Source organism: Elgaria multicarinata, chromosome 3 (genome assembly GCF_023053635.1).
Source record: "Elgaria multicarinata webbii isolate HBS135686 ecotype San Diego chromosome 3, rElgMul1.1.pri, whole genome shotgun sequence".
In the NCBI taxonomy this organism is placed as follows: domain Eukaryota; kingdom Metazoa; phylum Chordata; class Lepidosauria; order Squamata; family Anguidae; genus Elgaria; species Elgaria multicarinata.
Window position 1 is genome coordinate 120,547,230 of NC_086173.1, and position 27,103 is coordinate 120,574,332.

Consider the following 27,103-nt stretch of genomic DNA (forward strand, 5'->3'; position numbering starts at 1 on the left):
CCTTCCGATCCACTGCAGGAATCCCATCCGTGGAAAGGAGGCAATCCTTGTTGGTTCCTCCCTTCCTTGAAAATCCACTCCAGAGGATTTGTGAGAGCTTCTAGTACTTGTGGGGAAGGAGGCAGGTCTGGGGGCTCCATTTCTTTTCTTTTCTGTTTTTCCTCTTCCTTTTGGCTTTGGTTCCCTATCAGGTCAATCCTGCCAGTTTTGATCATGGAGTAGAGGTTCTTAAGGAAAATAAGTCTTTTCAGATGGTAAGAGATTGAGTCCACGCCTTAATATGTCTTTCAGTCTTGCATGAAATATCCCAGCTGTGTTTCACATCATTACTGCTAGATCACAGAATCATAGAATAGTAGAGTTGGAAGGAGCCTATAAGGCAATCAAGTCCAACCCCCTGCTCAATGCAGGACTCCATCTTAAAGCATCCCTGACAGATGGTTGTCCAGCTGCCTCTTGAAGGCCTCTAGTGTGGGAGAGCCCACTACTTCCCTAGGTAACTGGTTCCATTGTCATATTGCTCTAACGGTCAGGAGGTTTTTCCTGATGTCCAGCCGGAATCTGGCTTCCTGTAACTTGAGCCTTTTATTCCGTGCCCTGCACTCTGGGAGGATCGAGAAGAGATCCTGGCCCTCCTCTGTCTGACAACCATTCAAGTATTTGAAGAGTGCTATCATGTCTCCCCTCAATCTTCTCTTCTATGTTACCCTTTGATACCTTTTTTACAGTAGAACCCAAGCATCCATGAATGAGGTTGGTTTGCATGGCAAAATACGTTCCCAGCCAGCAGGCTATTTATTTATTTATTTATTTATTTATTTATTAGATTTTTATACCGCCCAATAGCCGAAGCTCTCTGTGCCTGGAGCATAGGGTGGCACACAAGAACACAGAAGTTGCCCTTCCATGATTATATTTTACTCTTTCCTCCATTCTGCAGTCCCCACCCCACAAAGCAAATGCCAGCTTCAGAAGAGGGATTTTCCTCAGACGTATGGCATGGAGGAGGAATGGGTTAAAATTCTCCTCCACCCAAGCTCTGATCTTATTCCTTATCAGCCCCCACCCAAGGAGTCCATTTGCATTCCAAAAAACTTGCAGGCTAGATGCAAAGATGCCTTTAAAATCACCTTGGCCCATAAGCATGCATGCCGGCCATTTACTGCCAAGAGGAACTCAATCACTTTTTTTAAAAAATGAAAGAACCCAAGAGGACCCAGATTTGGATCAAACTTACATGTGCCAGTGTATCTGTATAGATGCAAATTCACAAATAGACTATATTTTATATAGAAATGTAATACTCATCCTAGTAGGACTATGACAAAGTGACCTTTGTTTCTTCTTGCTCTGCTGTGCAGGTGGCTAAGTGCCAAACGGCAAGTCCAAGGTCCCTGCTCTCCTTTCTTCGGGTTCTAGATCTTTAAACTGGACTTGGGATGGGGAACCTTTAAAATATAGGACTGTCCTCTGAACACATGGTCACCCTATGCATGTGCGGTTTTGATTGCAGCAAAGGAGACCATGTTTGCACTTCCATGGTTATGCGTATAACATCAAGATGGGGTGGGGGGAGGTTCCAACTTGTATCTTTCCAGATGTTTGGGCCTACAACTCCCACCACTGCTAGCCAGCATAGCCAATAATGGGAGATGATGGAAGGTGTAGACTAAAACATCTGGAGGGATACAAGTTAGACACCCCTCCTTGATCAATGTGCTCATATGCACATGGTAGGCCTGTTTTTCTCTGCCTTTCTCCATTCCCTTGCCTTCCTTAGAAATAACATAGACCTGGCTATCATTCAACACCTATTAACTTTGCCTACATGTGGCATGATTGCAAATAGTGAAGCAACGGAAGCGTGAAGCACTTCTCTCTCCTGTCCTGCATGTTCTCCAGTGTGAATGACTGAAAAGATCCCATGATATTTATTTATTAGCAGGAACCGGAGTTATACTTCACAAGTCCTTACCAATTGCTGAATTTTTTCACTGAGCTAGAGGAACAGAACTTGTCCTTAATTCAGAATTCTCAGGAGACAGAGGAAACCCTAGATGAGCTTCGGCATACTTTGAGTAATACACGAAATAAAATGTAAGTGACTCAAGGACACTGCCTACAATTAATCACTACATGCAATCCTACTATCTGCAAAATGCTCCCATTGCCAAGCTATTCATATACCAAACTATGAATGAAGAATTGCTTTAGTCCAGTACATAAAATAATGCAATTTAAGCTGCCACTGTTGGGAAATTATGATGCGATGGTTGTAACGGATATCAGGATCCACCTGACAACCCTGCAAGGTAGGCTTCTGGACCAAACGTCCCAAACTCCCAGCAACCCACCTCCCAAACTTTGTCCACAACTGGGACGAGTCAGAGATTCAGGGAATAACACACAGCAATTTTATTGCAATCACTAAAACTCACACATAAGGCCTTGGTCAGTAAAACAGCCTCATAAAAAGGGAAAGGGATGAAAGGGGAGAAGGTGAGATGAGGAAAAGGAGGAATGAGGAAAGAAGGTGAGGAAAAACTCTAATCTCTAGCCATTACCCCAAGAAACAATCATACATCCCCACACCCAGCCAAAACGACGGCTAGCCTTTTCCAGGATATTCATGCACATTTTAAAACATAGAAACCTTTCTAACTCCAAGGAACCCCCTCCTGGTTACCTCGGCACTGATCTTCCCAGTTGACATACGCACGCACCACCAAGGAAGATGGAGGACTTTCTTCATAGAGCTTTTTATCTCTTTTGGGGACCCTTGGTCCCATGACCCTAACAAGCCAACCCGTGCCCTTCTCGGACTTTTGCCCACCCCCTCCCAGAGGGGCCAGGCCACAACTTTTTCCCACAGCTGAATCCCATTAGCTTGTCCACTGCCCTGATAATCTCCAGGTGCTGGTGGGAGTTAGCCTGGTTTGAGGTAGGGTGACCTTGGCTGGCAGCCACCAACTTTCGCCTTCCCCGCCCAAGCCTGACACAGCCACTTTGAAACAATAGGCCATAGGGGCAGATTTTACCATCCCATAGCAACAATGGGTTTAGAGGCACAAGTTTGCACCCCTGTCCTTCACAATGGTGTCAGGAGTACTCGCTATTTCCAATCCATATTATCAAAATCCATTCTGAGAAACATAACAAGGGCCAATTCATAAGACTCGCAGTCAGTTTTCCAACTGGTGGGGTTGACTGTCTCTGTGATGGAATCCTTGAAGCCCTTGTTTATTTATTCATTTCGTGAAGGTGTATCATTAGGCCTCCCAAGATTTACATAATTTCCCCAAGCTGAATCAAGGTAGGATGGGCACTTATGCATCACCAAAACAAGGGCACCAATTTGCATAGCCTAATTTATACGGATAGATACAAATTGAGAAGTAATCTAAATAGAGATGCCAAACATCTCACCATAGTGGGGAAAACTGTGACTAAGTAACCCATGTGTCTGCTGTAGGCTTAGTGCGCAATTTCAAGGCCTTTCTTTCCTTTCTTCTGGTTCTTAATCTTTAAACACAACTTGTACCGAGCAGCCCTTCAAATAGAAGAATGTCCTCTTGTAAAATAGGACACATGGCTCTCCTCCTATACCCAGGTTACGTAGTACCGGTTTGCCAGGAAACTGGATGTACGTTCGGGCCTTTTAAGTGAAGTTTTACATACAACCTGCCCCTATAATTGAAAAAAAAAGTTAATGGAATGGACGGAAATTCTTTCAAAAAACAAAATGAACTTCCATCTCTTCTGCACCAGGGATCGTGAAATAGAGCAGCTGAAGCTTCTTACTGTCACTCTCCAAACCAACATTGTTAAAGAGGAGGAGACAGCAGCAGACCTTGAACTTAAATCGCGTGTTTTTTCTTTTGGAGAATACAAAGCAGATGTTCAGGTATGTGTGAAGATCAAGTCAATGAATAAGGAATGATGGCACATACCACATGCCCGTCAAGTGGCACTAATGGGAGGGTAATGCCTTTTCCCAGAAAATGCTTTTTTGAGGGGGGGGGGATTATTGTGAATATTGCTGCAAGGACATGTTATATTGCCAGTCCGAGACCATTTGGGCAGTCCTAGGAGATTACTATTGGCTCTTGCCTACAGGACAAAATGTTGGTGAGCTTGCATCGAAAGGTAGTGGAAGTGTATCGACGCTGTATTGGAGAAAATGAGTCAAACCTAGGAACCTTGCAGATGCTCACTGTCATAGAACACCAGTTGGACGACTTGCTAGAGTGTCTCGAAAGGGTCCCACCAGGAAAGATCGAACAAGCCGAGAAAGCCAAAGAGAAAGAACGAAGGATGAGGTAAGAGAAGAACCGTGTTTTCAAAGGGCATGTCACAACTGAAAAGTAGCTCAGCAGAACTTAACAAGACCTGATAAAAAAACATGACCCTATAAAAATGAATCACCTCTGTTCAGTTCACTTGGAGAAGAGAAGGTGTGTGTGCATCAGTATCCAAGAGTTCTCAGTTAGGGTTCAAAGTACTGCACTCGCTGTTTCATACATGCACAGGAAGTTATTTGCTAATAATAATAATAATAATAATAATAATAATAATAATAATAATGATAATAATAATATATTTATTATTCGCCTCTCCCTTTGGATCGAAGCGGGGAACAACATTAGTACAGGAATCAACACATCTTTAAAATTCTTGATTTTACATTGATCTGGATAGGCCTGCTGGAAAAGGCTAGTCTTTAAAGCTGCCTTAAAATCACACACACAGTTAATTTTACGAATCTCCTCCGGCAGGCCATTCCACAATCTGGGGGCGACAGAAGAAAAGGTCCTCTGGGAAACTGATGTCAGCCTAGTTTTAGCTGACTGAAGTAAGTTCACCCCAGAGGACCTGAGTGTGCGGGGCGGACTGTATGGGAGAAGGCGATCCCGCAAGTAACCTGGACCCAAACCATTTAGGGCTTTAAAGGTAATGACCAACACTTTGTACTTTGCCCGGAAACTAATTGGCAGCCAGTGGAGTGAGTTTAATGTTGGGGTAATATGCTCACCCCAGATGTAACGGTGACCAGCCTGGCTGCCATATTTTGAACTAGTTGACGTTTCCGAACTAGGTACAATGGTAGCCCTATGTAGAGGGCATTGCAGAAGTCAAGCCTTGAGGTTACCAGCGCGTGCACTACTGTCTTTAGGTCTTCCAACTCTAGAAAAGGTCGCAACTGGAGCAACAGCTGAAGCTGATAGTAGGCACTCCTGGCTGTCGCATCTATCTGGGCTGTCATTTGGAGCGACAAATCCAAGAGCACCCCCAAACTGCGAACACAGTCTTTCAGGGGGAGTGTAGCCCCATCCAGAACTGGTTGACACACCTCCAATCTAGGTCAGAGCCCTTGACAGCAAGCACCTCTGTTTTGTCTGGATTCAGCTTCAGTTTGTTTTTCCTCATCCAGCCCATTACCACCTCCAAGCATTCATTCAGAGGAGACACACTATCCTTAGCTGATGCTGTTATTGAAGGCATAGAGAAATCTGGATGATCTCTCCCAGCGGTTTCATGTAGATGTTAAACAGCATTGGGGATAGGATGGCACCTTGTGGTACGCCATACAACAGCTCCTTTTTTGAGGAGCAACTATCCTCAAGCATCACCATCTGGAATCTACTTGAGAGGTAGGACCGAAACCACTGGAGCAGTGCCCCCGATTCCCAAACCCTTCAGGCATTCCAGAAGGATACCATGGTCGATGGTATCGAAAGCTGCTGAAAGGTCCAAAAGTACCAGCACAGACACACTTCCCGTCAATACTCATGCAGAGATCATCCACTAAGGCGACCATAGCTGTCTCAACTCCATATCCCGCCTTAAAGCCGGTTTGAAATGGGTCTAGAAAATCTGTATCATCCAAAACTGCTTGGAGTTGGAAGGCAACTGCCCTCTCAATCATCTTGCCCAAAAATGGAACATTTGATACCGGTCTGTAATTATTAAGGTCCAGGGGGTCCAGGGAGGGCTTGTTTAGAAGCGGCCGTACCACCGCTTCTTTTAAACATGGTGGAAAGCTCCCCTCCCTGAGAGATGCATTAATAATATATTGTAGTCTAACTGCATCTCCTCCCTGGGCGACCAGCCAAGGACAGGGATCAAGAGGACAAGTTGTCCTCCTTACTCGTCCAAGCAGCTTCCTGAAAGTACAGGGGCTTCCACTGCTGTCCTCCATGAAAAGGGCCTACCAGCAGAAAGAAGAACTGACCACCTCTTTGTGTGCACGCAGAAGCACTTTGCATGCAAAGGCCTCTCTGGATCCCAGCCCTTGCACGAACTCAATGTAGGATTCCATCAGACAATTTGACTTACGTGGCTCACAATTCTAACCCCAACTCTTGCTTCATTTTGCCAGGATGAGAGAAGAAAAGATAAGGCAGCAGAGGCTCCTGCAGGAAGAGAGGTTGCAACGGGCCCTGGCTAGAGCACAAGCTGATGTTAAGAAAAAGGTAAATCCAGCAACTCCTGTTCTCACTGCTTTGATTTCAGAATTTCACCCTATTACACAAACTCTTCTGTTCAGAGTCCTTCCATAGCTCCAGTTCCACTGACCTGTGCTTATAAAAAAGTTAAGGACTCAGTATATTGTCTATGTTTGTGCACTGGTCCCAAGAACAAGGGATGTGTCACAAACTACATGCCCAAAATAACTTGGATGGGTCGCTTCACTTGTTCCAATGGGCAGTGAGAGGTTAGCACAAGTACACTTACGTTTTCACTTTCTATACCCTCCAAACACACCTGATGGCAACAGAACAACTGACTTAATGATAACTATTTCAGAGGAAAGCAATCTGTAGTTCAGAGCTGCCCAAACCTCAAGCTTTGACCTTTTTGAAGTTTCAAAATTTTCTGAACGTCTCCACTGTTCAAGTTTCAATTTAAAACCAGAATGAGCAAAATTGATCTGGTAAATCTCTAGTAATAAGCCTTACACTACCACATTCTTATATAGATTTGTCTAATCCCCTTTTAAATCCATCCAAGTTTGTACCCATCACTATATCCTGGGGTGGAAAATTCCATAGCTGAACTATGTACTGTGTGAGCTACATGTTTTGTCTGCCCTGAATCTCTTACCATTCTGCTTCATTGGATGGTCCTGGGTTCTAATGTTATAAGAGGGGGATAGACTTCTCCCTCTCCACTTTCTCTACATGATACATTTTATAAACCTCTATCATGTCACCCAACCCTTACCATTTTTCTGAATTAAAATGCCCAAGCATTTAAAACTTTCTTGAAAGTTTACAGCCCCCTAATCATTTTGATTGTCTTGTTCTGTACCTTCTGAAGCTCTACAATAGCCATTTTGATATGTGACAACCAGGGCTGTACAAAGTATTCCAGTTGTGGTCATAACAGATATTGGTAAAAAGACATTTTGGTATTAGCAGTTATTTAAGCTACTGTGGTTTGTGGTCCTTGGGGACACCAGGTTGTCAGTTCACATTACCTCAGTTTCTCCGGTTGTCCAAACCCACTGAGGGTGCCTTGTTGGAGCAGTTCACAACCCACTCCACAACCTTGCAACAGGCCGTGGGCCACTCTCACCGGTTTCGGACATAATGATGTGACCAATGAGGACAATTAGGGAAATGAGCCAACATGTGTGAGGATGGTTAACAAGCCACTGTGGCTTACTAAACACCATCCTGTCATGCCAGCCAGGCCATTGTCTTTATCCCCTAGAATAATTTGGTATCATCTGAAAACCTGGATCTCTTACTCCAGATCATTTATGAAAAAGTTAAAAAGCATACATCCCAATATAGAAGTTTGGAGGATCCTACTTTTTACAGCTCTCCATCAACAGATCTACTTATTTCTGCGCTCTGCTTCCTTTTCTTTAACCAGTTCTGATGCATAAGAGGACTTGTCCTCTCATCTCATGACTGAGGAATTTTGTGATGTCACCCATCAAAGAACTAATATTGAGATCTTTTAGACATTCACTCCCCTTTGCCATTTGAAAACTCTGCATACTGCAGCTGACTAGGACAGTCTACTAGCACTAGGACAGACTAGTTTGATACCTGCAGATGTTGAAAAAAAAATTAAGAACTACTCCACAGAGTTTGCTTCAAAGGCACAGAACTTCACCCAGTGATTATTCATAGAACTTGATTATCACAGTGGGTCCAGTCTGACATCATACCAAATCCGTTTGTGTTTTCAGATATACATAAGCAAACCAGCTTATTCTCTGCATTCATTTTTCAGCTGTTCCATGCTGTTTAGGCCACACCTGCCTCTGTTGGCAGCAACCTCTTAAAGCAGAGTACTGGCCCAAGCTATGGTTTGTAAATTTAGACATTCCTGGTCATTACTACAGTCAACACAGGCTGTAATCTTCAAACCATAGTTTGGCATTATTTCTACCATTATCTGTCGCTGCCTGCATTTTTTGTAAAGGCAGGAACAGTATAAAGGGTCAAACAACAGCCTTTGCACTGTTCTTTAGCTCTGAATTTGTGAAGTGATACTACTGCCCCACTGCCTGTTACAGTACACCCCACTCTATTTGGAGGTGTTTATAGTTACTAAACTGTCATTTGTAGCGAAATTGAGGCAGCTTGCTGGCGGTGCTATTTCAGAGAGAAAAGTTCTAGTAGTCTCAAAACCAGATTACCTTTATCATTGTGAATTAAATGCACTCAAGAATCATGTTACTGCATCAAGTTGCAGTGGTATTACAGCAACGATGAATGCTGTTCTACAAAGATTTAGTGTGCCACTTCAATAGGGGGAAAGGTACTGTTGTGTATTCTTTCTACTCATGTTTTTTTTATTCTGGACAAACATAGTTGGAAGCTACTCTTTCGTACTACTGTTATCTCTTCCTTCCCCAAAGACAACAGGTAATAGTGAGAAGATTGAAGTTAGCTCTGCTTTTGCTAATATGTCTTTGGTTCAAGATAGTTTTAGATGTCACCAGTCGCACATCACACATGAAGAGTATTGCGAGTTCTTCTTATGTTTCCTTTCATATATATTTTTCAGACTGGCAGAAGATTGATTTTCCGCTCTGAGCCCCCTGCCTTCAAAGAGAAGGAAGATGAGGATCAAGGGATGATCGACAAGGAAAAGGAAGAGCTGCTCTACTACTTTACTTAACAGCCCAAAGAAGTTATGAAATGTACAGAAAGTGACAAAACTGATTATGAGAAACATTTTGGTAGACAGTCTGCAAATTATTTAAAGACACTATACTGAAATGTCATTTTCTAATACCAATTATACTTTCACCACCCCCAACAAATCCAAGGCAGATGACAAGAGTTACTGTCTGTACTTAACTAAAAATTTCTACAGTTCTGCCTTGTGAATAAGATTACTAAACTGTTAAACAGTAATACTACCAAGGTGACCAAGACAAAGTTCGTTTGCATTCAGATGGTTCAATTTAAGCCCCAAATCCTGCAACTATGAAAATGTGTGGCTTGTATGAATTTCTTCTATTCAAAGGTTTATGTCTCTAAAACTGGAAATATGTTTACAAGACATTTGTTCCTCTTGCAGTTAAGCATCCTGAATGGAAACAAAGAGCAAACAAAAACCCCAGCTGAAATGGAGAAACTGGACATGAGTGGTTTTTATTAGTCCTTTTATCTCAGCAATTTTCAATTGTCCACTGCCAGCAATGGACTGTGCTGGAATAAATCTGATGTTTATCCTAAAGCTGTTAGGAATGTACAATGAGATACAAAGATGAGTAAATAAACTTTTTAGAAGAAAATACATTTACATGTCCCACAGAAGCAATAACTTATTCTTCGATAAGTATGACTCTGTAAAACAGAAGCACCACATTAGATGGATCCAATTCACACTCTTTTGTCAGTGATCCTCTTTCGGTGGTGAAGAAACGGATGTACTGCTCACATCCCATTCCACCATGCATCTTAAGGTGACATGCAGGGCAGGCACTCTATACAAAAGGCTGTGGGAAAGCAATTATTCCTGCTCAGGAAAGGGTGTGGGGTGGGGAAAATATCCTGTGAATAGGCCTCCTCATGGACTACCTGCTTCATACACAAGTTGCCTATGGTGTGCCTGCACCCCCACCACAGAGGATCACTGGCAAGATAGATGTGTAAACTATCCCACCAAGTAAAAAAAATTGAGGTGACGATTTTGGAGGATAATATGCCCCCTATTACTCTTTCAAACAAACAATGTCATACCTTTGTAGAAGACTGACTCAGTTTTAGTTTCTTTCAAGCTGACAGATATTTTTAGTGATGTAAAAAATAGAAGCCCAAAAAGACTTTAAAAACCAGCACTTTCTTCACTCCTTCTGGCTTGAAGACTTCATCTCAAGGTCGTAAAAATATTTTATGCACAAGTTTGCTATTGCAGAAGTATGCTAATAGGTCAAGACAGTAGTCAATAGGTTTTACATCACTGACAATGAGAAATTAAACCTGTTAATTAAGAATATCTTTTAAAAATATAATACCCACAAATCAGAATCTGAAGTAATTGTATAAAATGCTTTCATACTACTGCATTTTTCTGGACATGGGAGTTCAAAAGGCACAGGAATTGATTAGTACATTTCTAACTAATTATGGGTAAGCCCTCCCCAGTCTCAATTTGGAAGGTCAGAAAATAGTTTTATTTCCGAGGCCATTCCAGCCACACTGTGCTCCTGGTGACATAATACTGAATAGGCCTGAACAATTCCCGCCAGGTACCAGCAATCCTAGGAAATGTAGTTCCAAGGGCTTCTGACATCCCTGAGAATGGGAGGAGTCCCAGCGTTGAGGACGCTGCTGCTGCAGCAGCAGCATTCCAAAATCTAATAGCGGCCTTAACACCAGCCCTCCTGATTGCTCATTGGATGCCAAAAGGGCGAGTCCATTCCTAACTGGGCATAAACTTCAGAGGGTCCAATTCACAATAGGGTTGGGGAGGGGCCAATGCAGCGAACTTGATTTCTGACTCCCTACGCACGCATGTGCACACACACACACACACACACACACACACCATTGCTATTTATAACTCAGCAACATCATTTTAGTGCATCCCGTCACTGCAAATAAATACATGCAAGTTTAAGAACACAAGCGTATCTTGTTTTGTAAAAAATAAAAGTTCTTTCACACTCACACTCAATGGGAATAAAAGGTCACTCACACTGCTCTTTAACCCAATCCTATATATGTATAACTTTACAGCTATTTGGGCACATCATGAAAAGAATGATTTAAGTTCCAACCTTTACATTTGTTGTTGAACACTGATATCTTATTTATTCTTCTGCTTAGTCTTGGTATTTGTTCTTAAAAGGTCTACACAATTATTTTCCTTGTATCTACAATTTTAAAAAATGCAGTTGTTTTAAAAGTTTAATTAAAGATGCATTTCCCTTCTCAGTCGAGAAGTCACCAACCTGTTTGTCACGTATTATGAACATTAGCTGGAAGCTCTTTGCTCAAGTAGAATGTGTGCATGTAAAATGGCAAATGGACCAAGGGTGCAAATCCTAGAGACTTACTTGGGAGTAAGTCCCATTGAACTTTACAAGAGTATTTCTGAGTAAACATGCACAGGACTGGGATATACATTATTAAAGTGACAATTTCCAGAGGGCAGCCGTGTTAGTCTAGTGCAGCAAAAACAGAGTCTTGTGGCACCTTAAAGACTAGAAACATTCTGGCAGAAGCATTAGTGGGCTATAGCCCACCTCTTCAGATGTATGGAGTAAAGTGGCGATTTCACAGGAATTGGCAACACTGTTTTTGTATTACTGTAAACATAATCAAGGATGTAAGAATTAATGTATAATAGGCAGCCTCCTAAAGGGCAGTGTCTAAAAAAAAGTTATCAGGTATAGCAGGAGCAAGAAACTACAGTTCAACTTTACTACCCCTGAGTACTATACTATTTTTTCTGCCTTTGTCTCCTTAAAACTGTATTCAACAATGCCACAAACACTGTCAGCTTTTGAAAAGAATCATTGAAGTGGTCTGCATTATTCTTTCATCTCAGTCCAATTTACAGCTAGGGACACCTCTCGTCACCTACTTGTATGAACATCAAGAAAAATTCCCACGCATAACTGTTAATTAGTATTTGAGGACTGTCCTTAGAAGCATCAGTGTGGAGCATCATCACAGCACATCCACTCCAAGACAGGATTCCAAAGCATCCATTGCATAACCTAAATAACTCTCCCATAAGTACCTTTTTTCTGACCAAAAAGAGAACATACCAAGATCTCCAAGAGCCTTATCAAATAAAATTTACTGAACAAGTTTTTCATTGCACGATAACCATCACGCAAGCCACAAAGTAGCACTGATGTGTGTGCACACTCTTATTTTTCACTTCTTTCTTTAGAAGCAGTAACAAATGTCTATTCCTCAAGATGCTGTTGCACTTGAACATTTCAATGTTTCTGTCCCCAACACAATCATTCGAGGTCTTGTAGGTTAATGGTGCTTCCTGTAAACTGAGAATTATCAGAACTGGCATCCTCTTCAGCAGAATTGTGTGGCTCCTGTTCAAAGCAGAATGAAAAAAGAGAATTTACACACAGCTTTCACAGCAGCTCTTCAATTATGTTGCTTAAATTACATAGACACACTCTCCAAGGCTCACACAAGTTTATAGTTATTTGATAAAAAAATTCAATGTTTCCTCAACTGGCACAAATACTTGCTGACCAAAAATCATACTTGTCTGCACTGTGTTTTTAGTTTTTGCTTCCACTTTACCATTAATTCAAACCTAAAACAAGCAAACAAAGGCACCTTATCGTAAACTTATAATAGCTATCCATTTTTATCCAGCAGGACAGCTGAAGTTGCTTTTAGTGTCCAACTTGCAACTTAGAGAGATCATACCTGAAGGATATGAACAGGTAAGTCCACTGTCAGCTGAGAATGCGAAGAGGATGACTGAGAACTGAGCTGGAAGGGCAGATCTCCCTCTCCTGGGGAATCATCCTAAGGAGAAACGAGACAAATCAGCTTCTAGCCACAGACAATCCCTCAACAACCACCTGATTGTCTGCTACTATTTCAAAGAGGCACATGCCTTCCTACCTATACATTTTAAGACTCTTGATCCTGAAGTTAGGAATCTTACTCATTTCCATGGAAGAACATGATCCATACTACCGCCTATTTATGGACTTGAAGCATAATTAAGATACCACTTTGTGCATTCGTTACAAAACAGCCAAACACTACCCACACAACTTCAGAAGATCTGGGGGTCAATTCCCTCCCCCAAACCTACCAAGGGCCACACCCCTTCTTACCAAAATTGTTATTGCCATGCTGCTGATTTTGCTGCTAAAATTATGCAGCATGGCAGCAAAAATCAATTTCCTTTAAAACAAGGCACACTATATGCATCACTGTATATAGTGACAGCCACTGTTCTGTCATATAAAGAAAAATATTTACTCTGTACATTTGACACACGCAGTAATTTTCTTTTTAAATGAGTAGATTAGCTTCCTTAAGTCAGGTAGTGATTTCTTACCTGAAGCAGCTGAATTTGAACAAACTGTGTGCCAGCTGATGGATCTCTCACAGTTGGGCTTCCATTTGGTAAAACACTATTGCATAACCGATTCCCATGGCTAGAAGAACTAACTTTATCACCTTTGCCTTTTCTTATGCCAGAGTTAGGGGTTCCTGAAATAGTTTCCAGAGGAGTAGCTCTGTTAGTCTGTTGCAACAAAAACAACAGAGTCTTGTGGCACCTCAAATCTGACAAATTTATTATGTCATAAGCTTTCACAGACACTGTCCACTTCATCAGATGCACGAAGTGTTATACAGGGCATCAGAGAGTACACATGATGGGGAGGTGGGGGAATGGCAAAGAATGAGGTCAGAGGGGAATTAAATACAGAAAAGTACTGACAGTGACACTCAAACATCATGACACTGTGTTAAGCCAATTAATGCATGTACGGTGATAACAAAACTTTTATCCCGATTCAAGCCTTTGACAATAGAATTGAACCTCTTGAGACTTATAACTCAGCAGTGTTTCATGCCAATCTTCCTTTGAAGTTTCTTTGCTCCACAACAGACACTTTAAGGTGTGCTAGTACAAGAGTGGTCACAGCTAATGACCCTCCATAGCAGGTAAAAGACACTCCATGCCACAGAAACCAATTCCACCTCCAGTGACAAAGCTCACCCCCTGTAGGTGAATCAGCTCTTTTAGGGTGAGTTCAAACTCCTCCAGAATAGGTTAAATACCAATGACCCAAATACAGGAACCATCCACCCACTGCATCTCTGTCTTGTCAGGATTCAGGTTCAGCTAACTGGTCCCCATTCTGCCCTTAACCAAATCCAGGCAATGATTCAGCACCTGTATAGCCTCACTCCATCCAGATAAGGATAAGCTAGGTGTCATCAACATGCTGGCGACACTTAATTCTAAATCCCCGGATAAAATCAACCAGCAGCTTCATATAGATAGTAAACCAGCAGCTTCATATAGATAGTAAAGAGTGTGGGGGCAAGATGGAAACCCTCAGAAGCCAATAACACACCTTCCAAGAAGTGCTCCAGCACCACCCTTTGAAAGAGGGTGGAATCACCATAGCACTGTCTGTCCAACTTGCAGAGCCAGCCCAGAAGGATACCATTATAGATATCAAGAGCTACTAAGGGGTCAATGAAAATCAACAGGTTCACACTCCTCCCATCTCTCTTCTGACAGATGGCAGCCATTGAGGTAACCAAGGATGTTTCTGTGCAAAACTCAGGCCTGACACTTGACTGAAATTGATCTGTAGATCAGAGGTAAGGGACCTGTGGCCCTCCAGATATGGTTGGACTATAACTCCCATATTCCCTGATCATTTGCCATGCTGGCTAAAACTGATGGGAACTGGAGTCCATCATCATCTGTAAGGCCAACAGTTCCCATTTAAAACTCCTGATTTAGATCATCTTGTGTCATCCAGGAGAGCCTGGAAGCAACCTTTTGTTGAAAATGAGTTCAAAAGCAACCTTTTCCCAAGAAAGGGATATTCATAACTGGGAGACAGTTATTACAATGATCCAGTTCCAAGGAGCCCTTCTTAAGGGCAGCTGCACCACCGCTTCCTTCAAGGTCAGGGGGACTGTTTAATTACCTCCTAAACCCACCCAGTTTATTTCCTTTTGCTAGATGTTATTAGCCATAATGGGCAAGGGGCAAACACACAAGATTCAAGTTGAATCCCTTAAAACATCTTGAATACATCCTTTGATCACAATAAATGAAACTGATCCAATAAAACTGGACCAGACATGCACACACCCATAGAAACTGCTCCACTGGTTGCATCAAGGTTGGTGTGGATGCAAGTAATTGTAATCAATAGAAATTCTTCAGTAAATATGGTTGAGATCAGGTTATATGGATAAATTACAATTGATGTTCCATTCAAAAGCATAAAAGTGAACAGACAGGAAAAGTGTTCATTCATCCATTTGTATTGCAAAATAACATACCCACTATTGTAACATAAGATAGTTCAGACCAACCATGGCACTTCCTCACTAATCTGATGTCTAAGCACGTTTATCTTCAAATCTTTAGACTGTTTCAGTGTGAAAATTGCATACTTTCCTAGAATAACTAATACTCACCTATGTCATTACCATTTCCTTTCTGTTTTCTTTTCTTGGCAAGCTGAATGGCTCGATAATCTGTTCTCGCAGATCCACCACTCTCCTGATGAGAGAAGAAGGTTTATTCATGTCACCAAAACAAGAGGAAGGCCCTTAGGATCTAATGAGTTTTTGTTTCAGACAATATACTTCTCATGCTGGCACTGGAATTTGGGTTGTATCCAATAGGGCCCATCTTCTACAGCACCCTGCACACCATCACAATCTGCTCTGGAGGGTTGTGGGACCCAATGAAGCAGATTTCAAGGGGCGGGGGAATCCAGAGGACAGAGGAGAAGGCAAGGCACCATTGTGCAAGTGAAGTCGGTTCACTTAATCTATGCTAATGAGCATAACATTTTAATGGGATAATGGTGCAAGCACGGAAACCAACCATTTACCTCAACTGACAGGACATTGGAACAGGTAGGAAAAGCTTCTATAAAAGCACAACATGCAGATGTAACTCAGGATTGTTTTTGGTCTTCTTCTGTCTTCCTCAAACTAACACAATACTCTCTAATGCAACTCCCAATATAGAACCTTCCTTAAACTTATATGGGCTTAACTATAATTGCAACCCAATTCTTACCATGAATGCAATCAACAGCATGTTGAAGAAAATGAAGAATTGGGAGAGTCAACTCTTCAACAAATGATCTTGCTGCCCATTCTCCTTGTTCTATAACCAGTGAACAGGGTACAACTTCCTCAATCAGTCCCAAACTAACCAATCAGTCCCAAATTACCCAGAGCTTTTAGTACTTACAACTATGGAAAGGAGATAATTACACTAAACTCCAACTAGTACAGTATCCTCTTTCCGCCAAGTGTGATGCACAACGTGTAACTGGATTTAATACTTTCACAGGCAACCACAATTTATACCACTTACATTGTACAAAATATACGGCGACTTCGTTCGTGGCAGACATTCCACAAACCCATTTGATCTGGTAGAAAGGACGGCTCATACACGGCAATATAATATCCTCAAAGCTAAGATACTAATGAAAACTACAGTTATTGAGAGTTACTGCATACCAGAAAAGAGCTGCCAGTCACCGTGCTCAAATCAGTTTCTTTCTGTGCACTGTAACTTCCTGGAGGGTTGGAGAACACAAACTCAGTCACCACTTTACTGCCTTCTTGTTGTCCCACAACATCCAGACTAGGAAGCAAAGTCTGCTCTGCTTTACTTGGAGCCAGCAATTCAGATGCATTGTTACCCCCGAGGCTGCTGGAAGGGGTTAAAGTGGCTGTGTCTACTGACAGGTTATTGCTGGAGGTCAAACCGTGCAGGTCTTGACTGGAATTCCTTGTGGACAAAGATGCTAATGAACCTAAGGCTTCTGCATTTACAGTCTGTACATCATCCAGATTTAAAGTGCTTTGCTGTAAAACTGTGGCAGTGGTTCCCAACAGAAGAGAGCTATCCAGACTGTGCGGAATGTCACTGCTAGCCACTAAAATCAGTGGGTCAACCGTCTGACCAAGAGAATTGCTACCAACGGAAAGATTGCCTCCAAGCGTGGAGCCCACAGAAGCAACATCTATAGTGAGAATTCCAGAGTTTATCAGAGCCATCTCAGCTGAAATTCCAGAAGTGTGTCCAGACACACTGGAAAAAAGGGACACAAGGTCTACATTGCTGAGGTCACTTTGTCCTGAGCTGGCGAGTTCACTGCTAGGCGTGAGGGAACCGATAGTTTCCATCTGATTTAAGAGATCTGAAACGAAGATTTGGCAAGTTTACTTTATAAAACCAACAAGCTAGTGGAACATGGAACATGGGAATCAAATGCCAACAATGAACTCCACCTGTTGCCTCTACCTTCAACTGGGCTATGCATCCATATCCCAAACTTGCTGCAGCCTGCTGTCGTAATCAATCTAGCCAAGATACCTCTTACCTGGCAGAAGCCAGTGTTGCTAAGGCTTGCTATGACCCAATTTCTGTATGCCACTATGACTACTTCTACACTGTTCTTTGAGATCACTTTATATTTCCTACTAGCACCCACCCTCTCTGATGCAAAACAGGGATCTAATGTATATATTATCCACAGTGGCATGGCTGCTGTAATAATTTCCATGTGGTCAAAGCTCCATGCAACTGTGGCAACGATTTAAAGTCAGTTTTCTACATGTGTCATCCAGACTGCATAGTACATGGTGCACCTCCCCAGAAGCTGGCATGGGTACCTACTATTCGATTTGACCGAGCCACCCAGGAAAACAATTCATTTGCTCCCAAAAGCAGGCTGAGCTTCTACTATACAGAGGCAATTTTCAGTGGCAAACAAGCCTTTATAGTAATATGGTTGGTTCTTAACTATAACATCTTGGTTCTCTAAAATAACCACTAAGTTTCAATACCATAGATAAAACCAAGTGATATTACTCAAAATATTATTGCATAGCAGATGTAATTCAGAGATCTATTTCTGGCAGTCAGGAGATCATACCTGCACTAAAGTTGTGTTGCTTGACCATGTGTGTTTTCATACTATGCTTGGAAGTGAACAATTTATTACAGCTGGATACAGGGCAACGGGTCTTCAGTGAGTCCACATCCTGAAGGTGTTTTTTGGAGTGAATGTACAGGCTACTGCGTGCTGAGAACTTTGCACAACAACCTGAAATAAGGTATCCAAGTTTAAATGCTGTCATCTTGCTCTATCATCCATGAATGTACTTCAAAAATGTGTAGCCATTACAAAGAAGACTACATTTGAGCATGCCTTTAAATATTTAGTTTAACATTCTCTTTTTCCATTTACATGTTGAAAATGACTATCAAGATCACCCCAGGGTTGCACAGAAATATGTGGTGAGGGTTAAAGCACAGCATGGGTAGGTAGGAGAGCTGAACCCTTCAACCTAACATTGGTTTAAAAACACACCCCTGTATCTTTCCTGGTGGGGCTCTGTGATCCCCACAGGGAAAAAACAGGCTTAAAAAAGCATTTTTATTTAATTGATATCCTGCCTTTCTGTTAAAAGATGGCACTCAAGAAGGTAACAAATAAAATATAGATAAAAGCAATACCTTAAAGTATAACATACAAACAAATAAATTAAAAACAGTTAAGAACACCTATACAAGAAATAAACAAAACCCAACCAATAAAAAAACCCTTTAGCAATAGACTAGTTTATATGTCAAAGAACTGCCTGAAGAAAAATATCCTTTGACTGGTAAGGCAAAGACAACAGAGTGTGGCCAGCCAAGCCTCCCTCCGCAGGGAGTTCCAGAGCCTTGGAATAGTAACTGAGAAGGCCCCCTCTCATGCTTCCACCAAATGTGGTACCAAAAGAAGGGTCTCCCCCAAACTTCTTAAAACCCAGGCAACTTTACATGGAAGAAGGCAGTCCTCTGGGTACCCTGGTTCCAAGCCATATAGAACTTTATAACCAGCACTTTGAATTGTGATCGGAAATAGACAGGTAGCTAGTGAAGCTGTTTTAACAAGGGAGCCATACATTCCCTGTAACCAGCCCCAGTCAAAAGTCGGTCCACAGCATTCTGTACCAGCTGAAGTTTCTAAACAATTTTCAAAGGCACTTAGAGCCTGTTATAGTAGTCCAAACAGGATATAACTAAGGCATGCATGACCATGGCCAGATCAGACATCTCTGGGAATGGGTACCCTCAGTTCTGCAAGTGCACTCCTGGCCACTACTGAAACCCAGGCATCCAGATTCAGGGCTAAATTCAGGTAGCACACCCAAAATGCGAGCCTGAGTCTTCAGAAGCGTAACACCATTTAGTACGAGTTGAATCCCAATTCTTTAATCGGCATTTCTAAGAGCAACTCTATCTTGTCTGAATTAAACTTCAATTTGTTCGCCCTAATCAAGTTCATTACCGACATCAGACACTGATTTAGAACTAGAACAGCTCCCTTGGATTTAGATGGAAAAGAGAGATAGAGTTGGGAGACATTAGCATACTGGTGGCAATGAATCCCCAAACTCCAGAAAACCTCTCCCACCAGTTTCATGTATATGTTAAACAGGGCACCACAGGACAACAGCCATAGTGTCAGATAGGAATTCCCCAGCACTTCCTTCTGAAATCACCTGTCTAAGAAGGACTGGAGCCACCAAAGGACAGTGCCTCCCAATCCCACCTTAGAAAGATACATCAGAAGAATACCTTGGTCATTTCTGGAGGGAAAACAGTGTCTTTGGAAGGAAGGTTTCAGCTCCCTACTCCCAATAATGCTGTATTTTGAAGACTTCTTCCTCCCAATCATAATGATTAATCAGCAATTCAATCCTGATGCATACATCTGTCATCCTATTTTCTTTGGCTCTTAATGCATGACTGGCAACCAAAGAGGTAAAGACAAGAATATGGGGTCACAAGTACAATAATACCTTCTACAGGACACTCAAATGGTTTTGTGCCAAGGTGAGTTATACTATGGCCTTTCAAGTGTTCTGCTCTTGTGAATGATTTTCCACAGCCTTCTACAGAACAGGTAAATCTCCTGTCATCTTCATGTTTCCTACAAGAATGAAAACAATTTTATATTATTATCAAGTACCAAGGACACATTCTAGAGACTTTAGGTATCAAAGGGTTGAAGACAGACATTAGCATTTTTAGTTGAATACCAATATTATTAAACAGGGAATGAATTGGGTCAGAGAAGTTTCCAAAGCCGAACATTCTCCACCACTTAATTTTTCCATGGAAAATTTCCAATTTCAGAAGTTCATTCGTTGTCCGCCCCTGCTTTAGGGCATCAGAACATTTTCTTATTCAAACTGAAAATGTTCCTATGCAAATAGACCTATGGAAATCAACCTAATTTGCCTTAGAATTTTTTGCAATTCAAAATTTTCCAGAAAACTCATATTACTCTCATCAGGACTTTTAGAGTTCTAAAAACAATCTTTCAGATGTAATTCATGCCTCATCCCCAACTGAAACCATCTGTTTATGTGTAACTGCACTTGCTCCTATTCGTCTCTTTTCCTTTCCTGCACCTCCAAAGTCAAGATTTAGATTGCAAGACCTTGAAGGACCTATATATAACAGTGTACAGCAATAATTCTGCATCAATAAATCCACCTGTCGGGACATTTACCTTTTATGTCTTAGTAGCTTTGACATGCTGGTGAAGGACCAGCCACAACCTTCAAAGTCACAGATGAAAGGTCTTTCACCTTAATGGAAAAAAGAAAAGAAAGATTGCAATTATGGCCAGATCTACGCCAAACAGGTTGTAACACTATGAAAACAGTTTGAAAACAGTATAGGGAACGTGTCAGGGGCCCCAACAGTTGTCAGTGCAGTTCAATGTCATTATAAAGCAGTAGTATAGATCCTGCCTATCTTCCATTACCATCAAGAAAACAAAGCACTTTAGTAAACTTCCCAGAATTTAAGGGTTTAGAACTACTATGCTCTATGTTTATTGCTCATTTTATTGTCACGTTTTACGCTGCTTGCAAGCTGCTCTATGAGCCTTATCTTTAAATGAATCAACTTTTAAAATAAATAAGACATGCTCACCCATCCACTGACACCTCTGCCAGCTTCCTCTCTCTTTGGCCATGTTCACATAAAACACTAAGCCTCCCGTAAGCGAGAGCAGCTAAACTAATTTCCCACAACCTGGTGTGTCCCCCCAATGTTTTGGACTATAATGCCTATCATTCCCAGTCAACATGGCCAGTGCCTTGCGCAAATGGAGCACTTGAGTTAAAGGGCTATTGGTTCCTTTACATCAGAGGTCTCAGAGCCAGCCATACACACGGCTTCCATTGCTCAATTCTGAAGGGACTGGATGCTACTGACCCCAGGCAAGAGGCAGAATACAAAACTGCTTAAAGACACTCACCCTATAAAACTGCAAATGCTATTTCAAGTTTGTCAAATGCAAGGAAGCCTCCCCCATAGCAATTGATTAAATGCTAAATTCTTTTTGCTTCCACCTCCTACTTACCCAAGCCCAAGTTTGCTGATTTTATTTAGTTAGAAGTTACATGCTAACATGTTAGCCTACTAGCAACGTACTGAAGGACAACAGGGTAATACCAGGATTCAAATAAATCAAATAGTTGGATGAAAATTCAAATAGAAACTATTCTGTTGTTTAGTCCTTAATACTGCAACTTCTATGAGTAAGTATTTCATATCATATGATTTAGATTTCCTAAAGAAAAAATATGCATTTAGTAATCAGGGATATGTTTTATTTTAACAGAAACCTTTTATATGCCAACTATGTGCCAAGTTTAAACAACGCTGTAGTTCCCACCTGTGTGACTTCTCATGTGGATTTTCAGTCGGCAGGCTTTGTCATACTGCTTGTTACAGCCTGGGAAGGAGCAGGAGAACAATTCTTGCTCCCTGAAGTGGACTCGATTATGAGAAAACAATGCACTCACTGTTATGAAGGTCCGCTCACAACCTGCAGAGAGAGGGGAAAAACAAACTGTGTTTTAGGGGAAAGCAGAAGCAAACAATGCAACTTGTTATTCAGCTTGCTACAATTATTAATGGTAATAACCATGTTCTTTAGGATAACAGAGGTAAAGCAGTTTGCTCTGGACCAACTTTACTCCCAATGCAACAATACAGTTTACTTTAAATTTATAAATATCAGAGCTGTAGTTAAATTCCCTTTTTCTCCAGTTCTTAAAAGCCACAGTGTAGTTTCTTTTCCTTCTGATTCAATTTTCTTGTCGGTTTATTAGCATTTCTTCTCCAAACCTAATATTTTAGTGTTCCAACATGGTAATGTGTAAGCGTTTGCCTCATTCACACATACAGACACAACTTGTGGTGATTTCCAAAGGGCTAGCTGCATTAGTCTGTCACCGCAAAAACCAACAGGAGTCTCGAAGCACCTTCAAGACAAATGAATATTCTGGCATAAGTCATAATTATTATAAAGACAGTTTTGGCTATGATAGTTAAATGAAACCTCCATTTTCAGACACAGATTTCCTCCAAGTACCAGGTGCTGGGGACGGACCACCCAGAGAGCTTCAGCTATGGGGCAGTATATAAGTGTAAATAATAATAATAGCAGAAAGCCTTCAGCTCAGCTTTTGTTTTTTATTCTGGCTGGTCACTTTTGGACAAAGAATGCCGGACTAGATGGTCCTTCTGTTGGTCAATCAAATACAAGGCATGGCTCAGACCTTTTACCACTCCAGAGTTTCTGGGAGGACCTTTTCCAGGCTTATCTGGAGATGCTGGGGATTGAACTTGGGCCCAAAGCAGGTGCTCAGCCAGTGAGCCACTGTCCTTCCTCTAAATAGTGTTGGGTTTGGACCAGAGAAATTTGAGTCAAAATCTCCACTTAGTTACAAAGTTTCACTAGGTGACTCAGCCAGACACAATCTCTCAACCAAGTTTACCTCACTGGGTGCCACAAAGCCCTTAGAAAAGAGGTCAAAATCAAATAAAAATTCATCTGTACTGAAAAAGATAAAATTGCTATAGGGGCAAATAGAGATCAGAAACCATCTATTTAAGTAAGACAATATTTGATCTATCGTAAATTGTGATGCATTTGCTTGGCATTTTGAGGATAAACTCGCTTGCATCCACTGGAACGATGATTCCAGTTTTAGCAGATCAATCTCAGGAAGTGTCCAGAGTGCTGTCTGTTCCAATATTATTGAATTTTAGTTAGTATGGTTGAAGGACATGGACAAGATACTTGGATGGGTACTTGTGACCCCTTGCACATTGGATTCTTAACCTCCTTGCATGATGGCTCACGAAATCTAACAGGGAAGAGACAGCTATTTGGGCCAGGTACATGATATGAGAGGGAGTGGTCCCAGATCACCTGTAAGACAACTCATTAAGAAGACCACCTTGGATCTGGAAGATCTGAAGAACTTTAGACCAGTTGTGCAGATTCCTTTCCTGGGCAAGGTCCTTCAATGACTGGTCATGGATCATATCCAAGCAGTCTTGGATGAGACTGATTTTCTGGATCCATTTCAGTTAGGGTTCAGGCCTCGTTTTGATTCTAGACTGTCTTGGATGCCCTGTGTTGGGAGAGAGATGGGGGAGTGTGTCCAGTAGATACTCCTTGACCTCTGGTAGAATTTGATACCATCAATCCCGGTATCTGGAGCAGCTGTCCAAGTTGGGGGCACTGCTTTGCAGTGGCTCCACTCTGACCTGGTTATTTCCAGAGGGTTGTGCTTGGGGGAACTTCTCTGCTTAATGAAGCCTCCAATGTGGGGTTCTGTAGGGATCAAGTCTATTCCTTCAGGTTGTTTTAACATCTACATGAAACTGCTGTGTGGGGTCATCGAGAGTTTCAGGGTACGTTGTCATTGATGGAGACACAATTCTACTTCTTTTCATCTCAGGCAGATGTGGTGGTACATGTGCTGAACCAGCATTGGGCCTCAGTAATGGACTGGATGAAAGCCAATAAACGGCAGCTTAGTCCACACAATATTGAGGTTCTGCTGGCAGACGGCATTCCTCTGTCCAGATGGGGGAAGTGCAACTGGCTCTGAAAGAGGTCACACTTCGCCTGAAGGAACAGGTGCGCAACGTGGGTGTACTCCTGGATCCATCATTGTCATTGGAGGCTCAGACAGTCTCCATGGCATGGAATGCCTTCTACTAGCTTTAGTTAATAGTTCAGTAGTGACCCAAACTGGATGAGGATAAGCTAGCATCAGAGGTCTATGCTCTGGTAACCTCTAGGTTAGATTACAGCAATGCATTGTAAGTTGAGCTATGTTTTTAAAGATAGTTCAGAAACTAGAGCAGAATTCTGTGGCCATGTTGTTGGCCAGGATTAAATGATGTGAACATATAAATCCAGTCCTGGTTCATCTGCACCAGTTGCAAATTTGTTTCCAAAGCAAATTCAAAGTGCTGGTTTTAATCTATAAATCTTTACATAGCTTGGGACCGTCTCTCCCCAAAGGAACCTACCCAGTCCCTGAAGTCAATTTCAGTGGCAAGGCCTTCTCTGTGTGTTCTCTCCAAGAGAAGCTTGGGGGCGGGGGGGGGGGGGGTTCAGTTCAGGACACACTCCATATACCATTTTCAAACCGCTTGCAAGTAAGGCCCATTTAACATTATGGGACATTTATAAATAAATATGCATTCAATTGTGCTGCATTCAATTCCAAGAGTTCTCAGGTCATACACCAAGGCTAGAGGGACAATTATCTACTCTCAATTTGAAAAAAATAAAAGCCTACAGGTATTTAGTTCTGTATGAAGTACTAACTAGAACACACACACACACACACACACACAGGGCGAAGAAAGACACAAGCTGTTCTTATATCAACATTAGAAAACCTCAATATTAGGTGGTTCACCTTAACTGGTACATCTGAATTCCCACCCCCACTCCTAAATCTGCTATCTGCATTTTTTGAATTTTCTAAGGCAGCAGTTTGACTGGTCCAGACCGGAGACTCACCTCGGATTCCCAACCTGCAACACGGGCCACAACATGGCAGCAAGAGCCGTGCTGCGACCCATCTGGACAAATATCGTGACCCATTGTTGAAGACCATTGCTTTAAGGCAACTGTGAAACCTGTATGCACTAGAATGTACACTTGATTTAAAATTAGCTCTCTTCCGGTAGAAACAGCATGCACACAAGAACTGGAATATGGGACCTCTGGGCATGCCTAAGCGTAACTACTAGGGGGTAAGCCAAGGACTAACCAGCTAATAGAGTTAGATGATGGTGGGGATAGATGATGATGATGATAACAACAACAGCGTCCCTAAACAGAACTGTCGGGGTAGAGCAGTTACCTGGATACTCGCAACGATAAGGCCGGTCTGGTTCCAGATGGCTCCGCCGCTGATGCGCCCCAAGGCGGGCTGCGCTGGGGAAGCGCTGCCCGCAAGCCTCGCACTTGTGCGTCGCCTCCTGGTCGTGGGCCCGGCCGTGCGCCCGCAGGTTATAGATGGTGGTGAAGCGCTTAGTGCAGCCAGGCGCGGAGCAGGCGAAGGGCCGCAGCTTGTCGTGCGAGTGCAGGTGGCGCCGCAGCTTGTAGGCGGTGGCGAAGGCCCAGGCACAGCCGGGAACCGGGCAGCAGAAGGGACGCGCCGCGCGGCCTGGGCCCGCCGCCACTTCTCCTCCTCCGCCATCCTGCGCCGCACCAACCGGGCTCCCGCCGTGCGCCGACAACCGATGCAGCCGCAGCAGCTGCTTGCGGGAGAAGGCCTCGGCGCAGCGAGGCTCGGGGCAAAGATAAGACGTTGCACCGGATGGGGCGCCGGTGGCTGGAGCCAGAGGCTCGACGGAAGCCCCAGGGGGCAGCGGCGGAGGAGGAAGGAGCGGCGGCTGGGGCGGAAGAGAGGTCGGAGGCGGCGCTTGCGACGCGGGCCCCCCGAGGCTGAGCAGCCCGTTCTCGAAGCGCACCAGCAGGCTCTGGTTATTGATGGTGAGCGTGCCCGAGAAGGACGAGGCCCCCGAGCAGCTGCCGGAGTCGTCCTGCGGCCCGCTCCCCTCAGACGGAGGCCCTGAAGCCGGGGCTTCGCCTCCTTCGCCGCCCGATTTCTCCTCCCGCTCCCGCTGATGCTGCGGCGGCTGCAGTGCCTGAGTGGGTCCGCGCGAAGGGCTGCCGGAGGCTCCGCCCTGCCGCACCAAGTTGAGCACCAGCAGCAGAGCGTCGCTGTCCGGCTGCGGCTGCCCTGGGCCTCCGGCTCCCGGCGGCAGCGTGAGGGCGGTAGGGACGGAAGTGCTGCTGGCGGCGGGTCCTGGCGGCAGCAATAGCTGCTGAGGGGGAGGCGGCGGCGGAGGAGCAGGCAGAGGCGGCGGCGGCTCCGGCGGCTTCTTCCCCTCAAGCAGCAGCAACACGGGGAATGACACGTCCAGGCCCCAGGCTCCTGCCGCCGCCGAGTCACGCGGCTGAGGAGGAGGCGGCGGTCGGCGAGCAGGCCCTGCGGAGGAAGCCGCGTCGTCCACGACGGCGCTGCCGCCATGTTGTTGGGCGCCGGGCTCGGGCTGGGCCGCCTCCACGGCGGCAGGCAGCCCCTGCGTTTCCATCTTGGGGGTCCCTGTAGCAGCGGCTGAAACCGGAGCCGCGGGGCGGAGCCGCCCGCGCGATTGGAGAAACCCGGAGAGCGGATCGTAGGCCCGACAGAGAGGAGCCGGGGCTACGCGGCAGCGCGGAAAACCCGGAGGCGGGAGTTCTATAGATAATAGAGAGGATGGCCTTCCTGGAACGGAGTTGGGGAAACGGCAGATGTTGGAGGATGCAAGGAGAGAGAGAGAGAGAGGGCTAGGGAGTTATGAAACCCAGGGAAAGGGCGTAGAAGAAGGGAACTAGAATAGGGCGACTTGTATAAACGAAGCCCGTAATGATTTGGTTTTAACATGTAGAGCGAACCTAAGCATGTTTACTCAGAAGCAAGTGGAGCACTGGACTTAGAAAGTATGCTTATTAGAGCAACAATCCTAT

General features: G+C 43.5%; 2 protein-coding genes across 4 annotated transcripts in view; one reads left to right on the forward strand and one right to left on the reverse strand.

The window, feature by feature from the left end:
• Positions 1 to 9,433, forward strand: part of CFAP100 (cilia and flagella associated protein 100) — a 34,775-nt gene extending 25,342 nt beyond the window's left edge. Inside the window, exons 12-16 of the mRNA XM_063121388.1 lie at positions 1,946 to 2,097; positions 3,769 to 3,904; positions 4,117 to 4,319; positions 6,380 to 6,473; positions 9,028 to 9,433. Of these exons, the coding sequence (XP_062977458.1) occupies positions 1,946 to 2,097; positions 3,769 to 3,904; positions 4,117 to 4,319; positions 6,380 to 6,473; positions 9,028 to 9,141 (699 nt within the window). The 3' untranslated portion in view covers positions 9,142 to 9,433. The remainder of the gene's footprint in view (positions 1 to 1,945; positions 2,098 to 3,768; positions 3,905 to 4,116; positions 4,320 to 6,379; positions 6,474 to 9,027) is intronic.
• Positions 9,434 to 9,600: 167 nt separating this feature from the next.
• On the reverse strand, positions 9,601 to 26,717 carry ZXDC (ZXD family zinc finger C). Of its 3 annotated transcripts, XM_063121385.1 has the most exons (10): positions 25,449 to 26,717; positions 21,944 to 22,096; positions 20,768 to 20,846; positions 20,052 to 20,182; positions 18,134 to 18,304; positions 16,710 to 17,395; positions 15,645 to 15,729; positions 13,528 to 13,682; positions 12,882 to 12,983; positions 9,601 to 12,535 (listed from the first exon to the last, which is right to left on the reverse strand). In XM_063121385.1, the coding sequence occupies exons 1-10, from the start codon at positions 26,686 to 26,688 to the stop codon at positions 12,449 to 12,451; spliced, it is 2,889 nt and encodes a 962-aa protein (XP_062977455.1). In that variant the 5' UTR covers positions 26,689 to 26,717; the 3' UTR covers positions 9,601 to 12,448. The 3 variants fall into 3 exon arrangements, with proteins under 3 accessions (XP_062977455.1, XP_062977457.1, XP_062977456.1); XM_063121387.1 differs by lacking the exons at positions 9,601 to 12,535; positions 13,528 to 13,682 and having other exon boundaries at positions 12,902 to 12,983; XM_063121386.1 differs by lacking the exons at positions 9,601 to 12,535; positions 12,882 to 12,983 and having other exon boundaries at positions 13,589 to 13,716.
• Between the last annotated feature and the right edge of the window lie 386 nt (positions 26,718 to 27,103).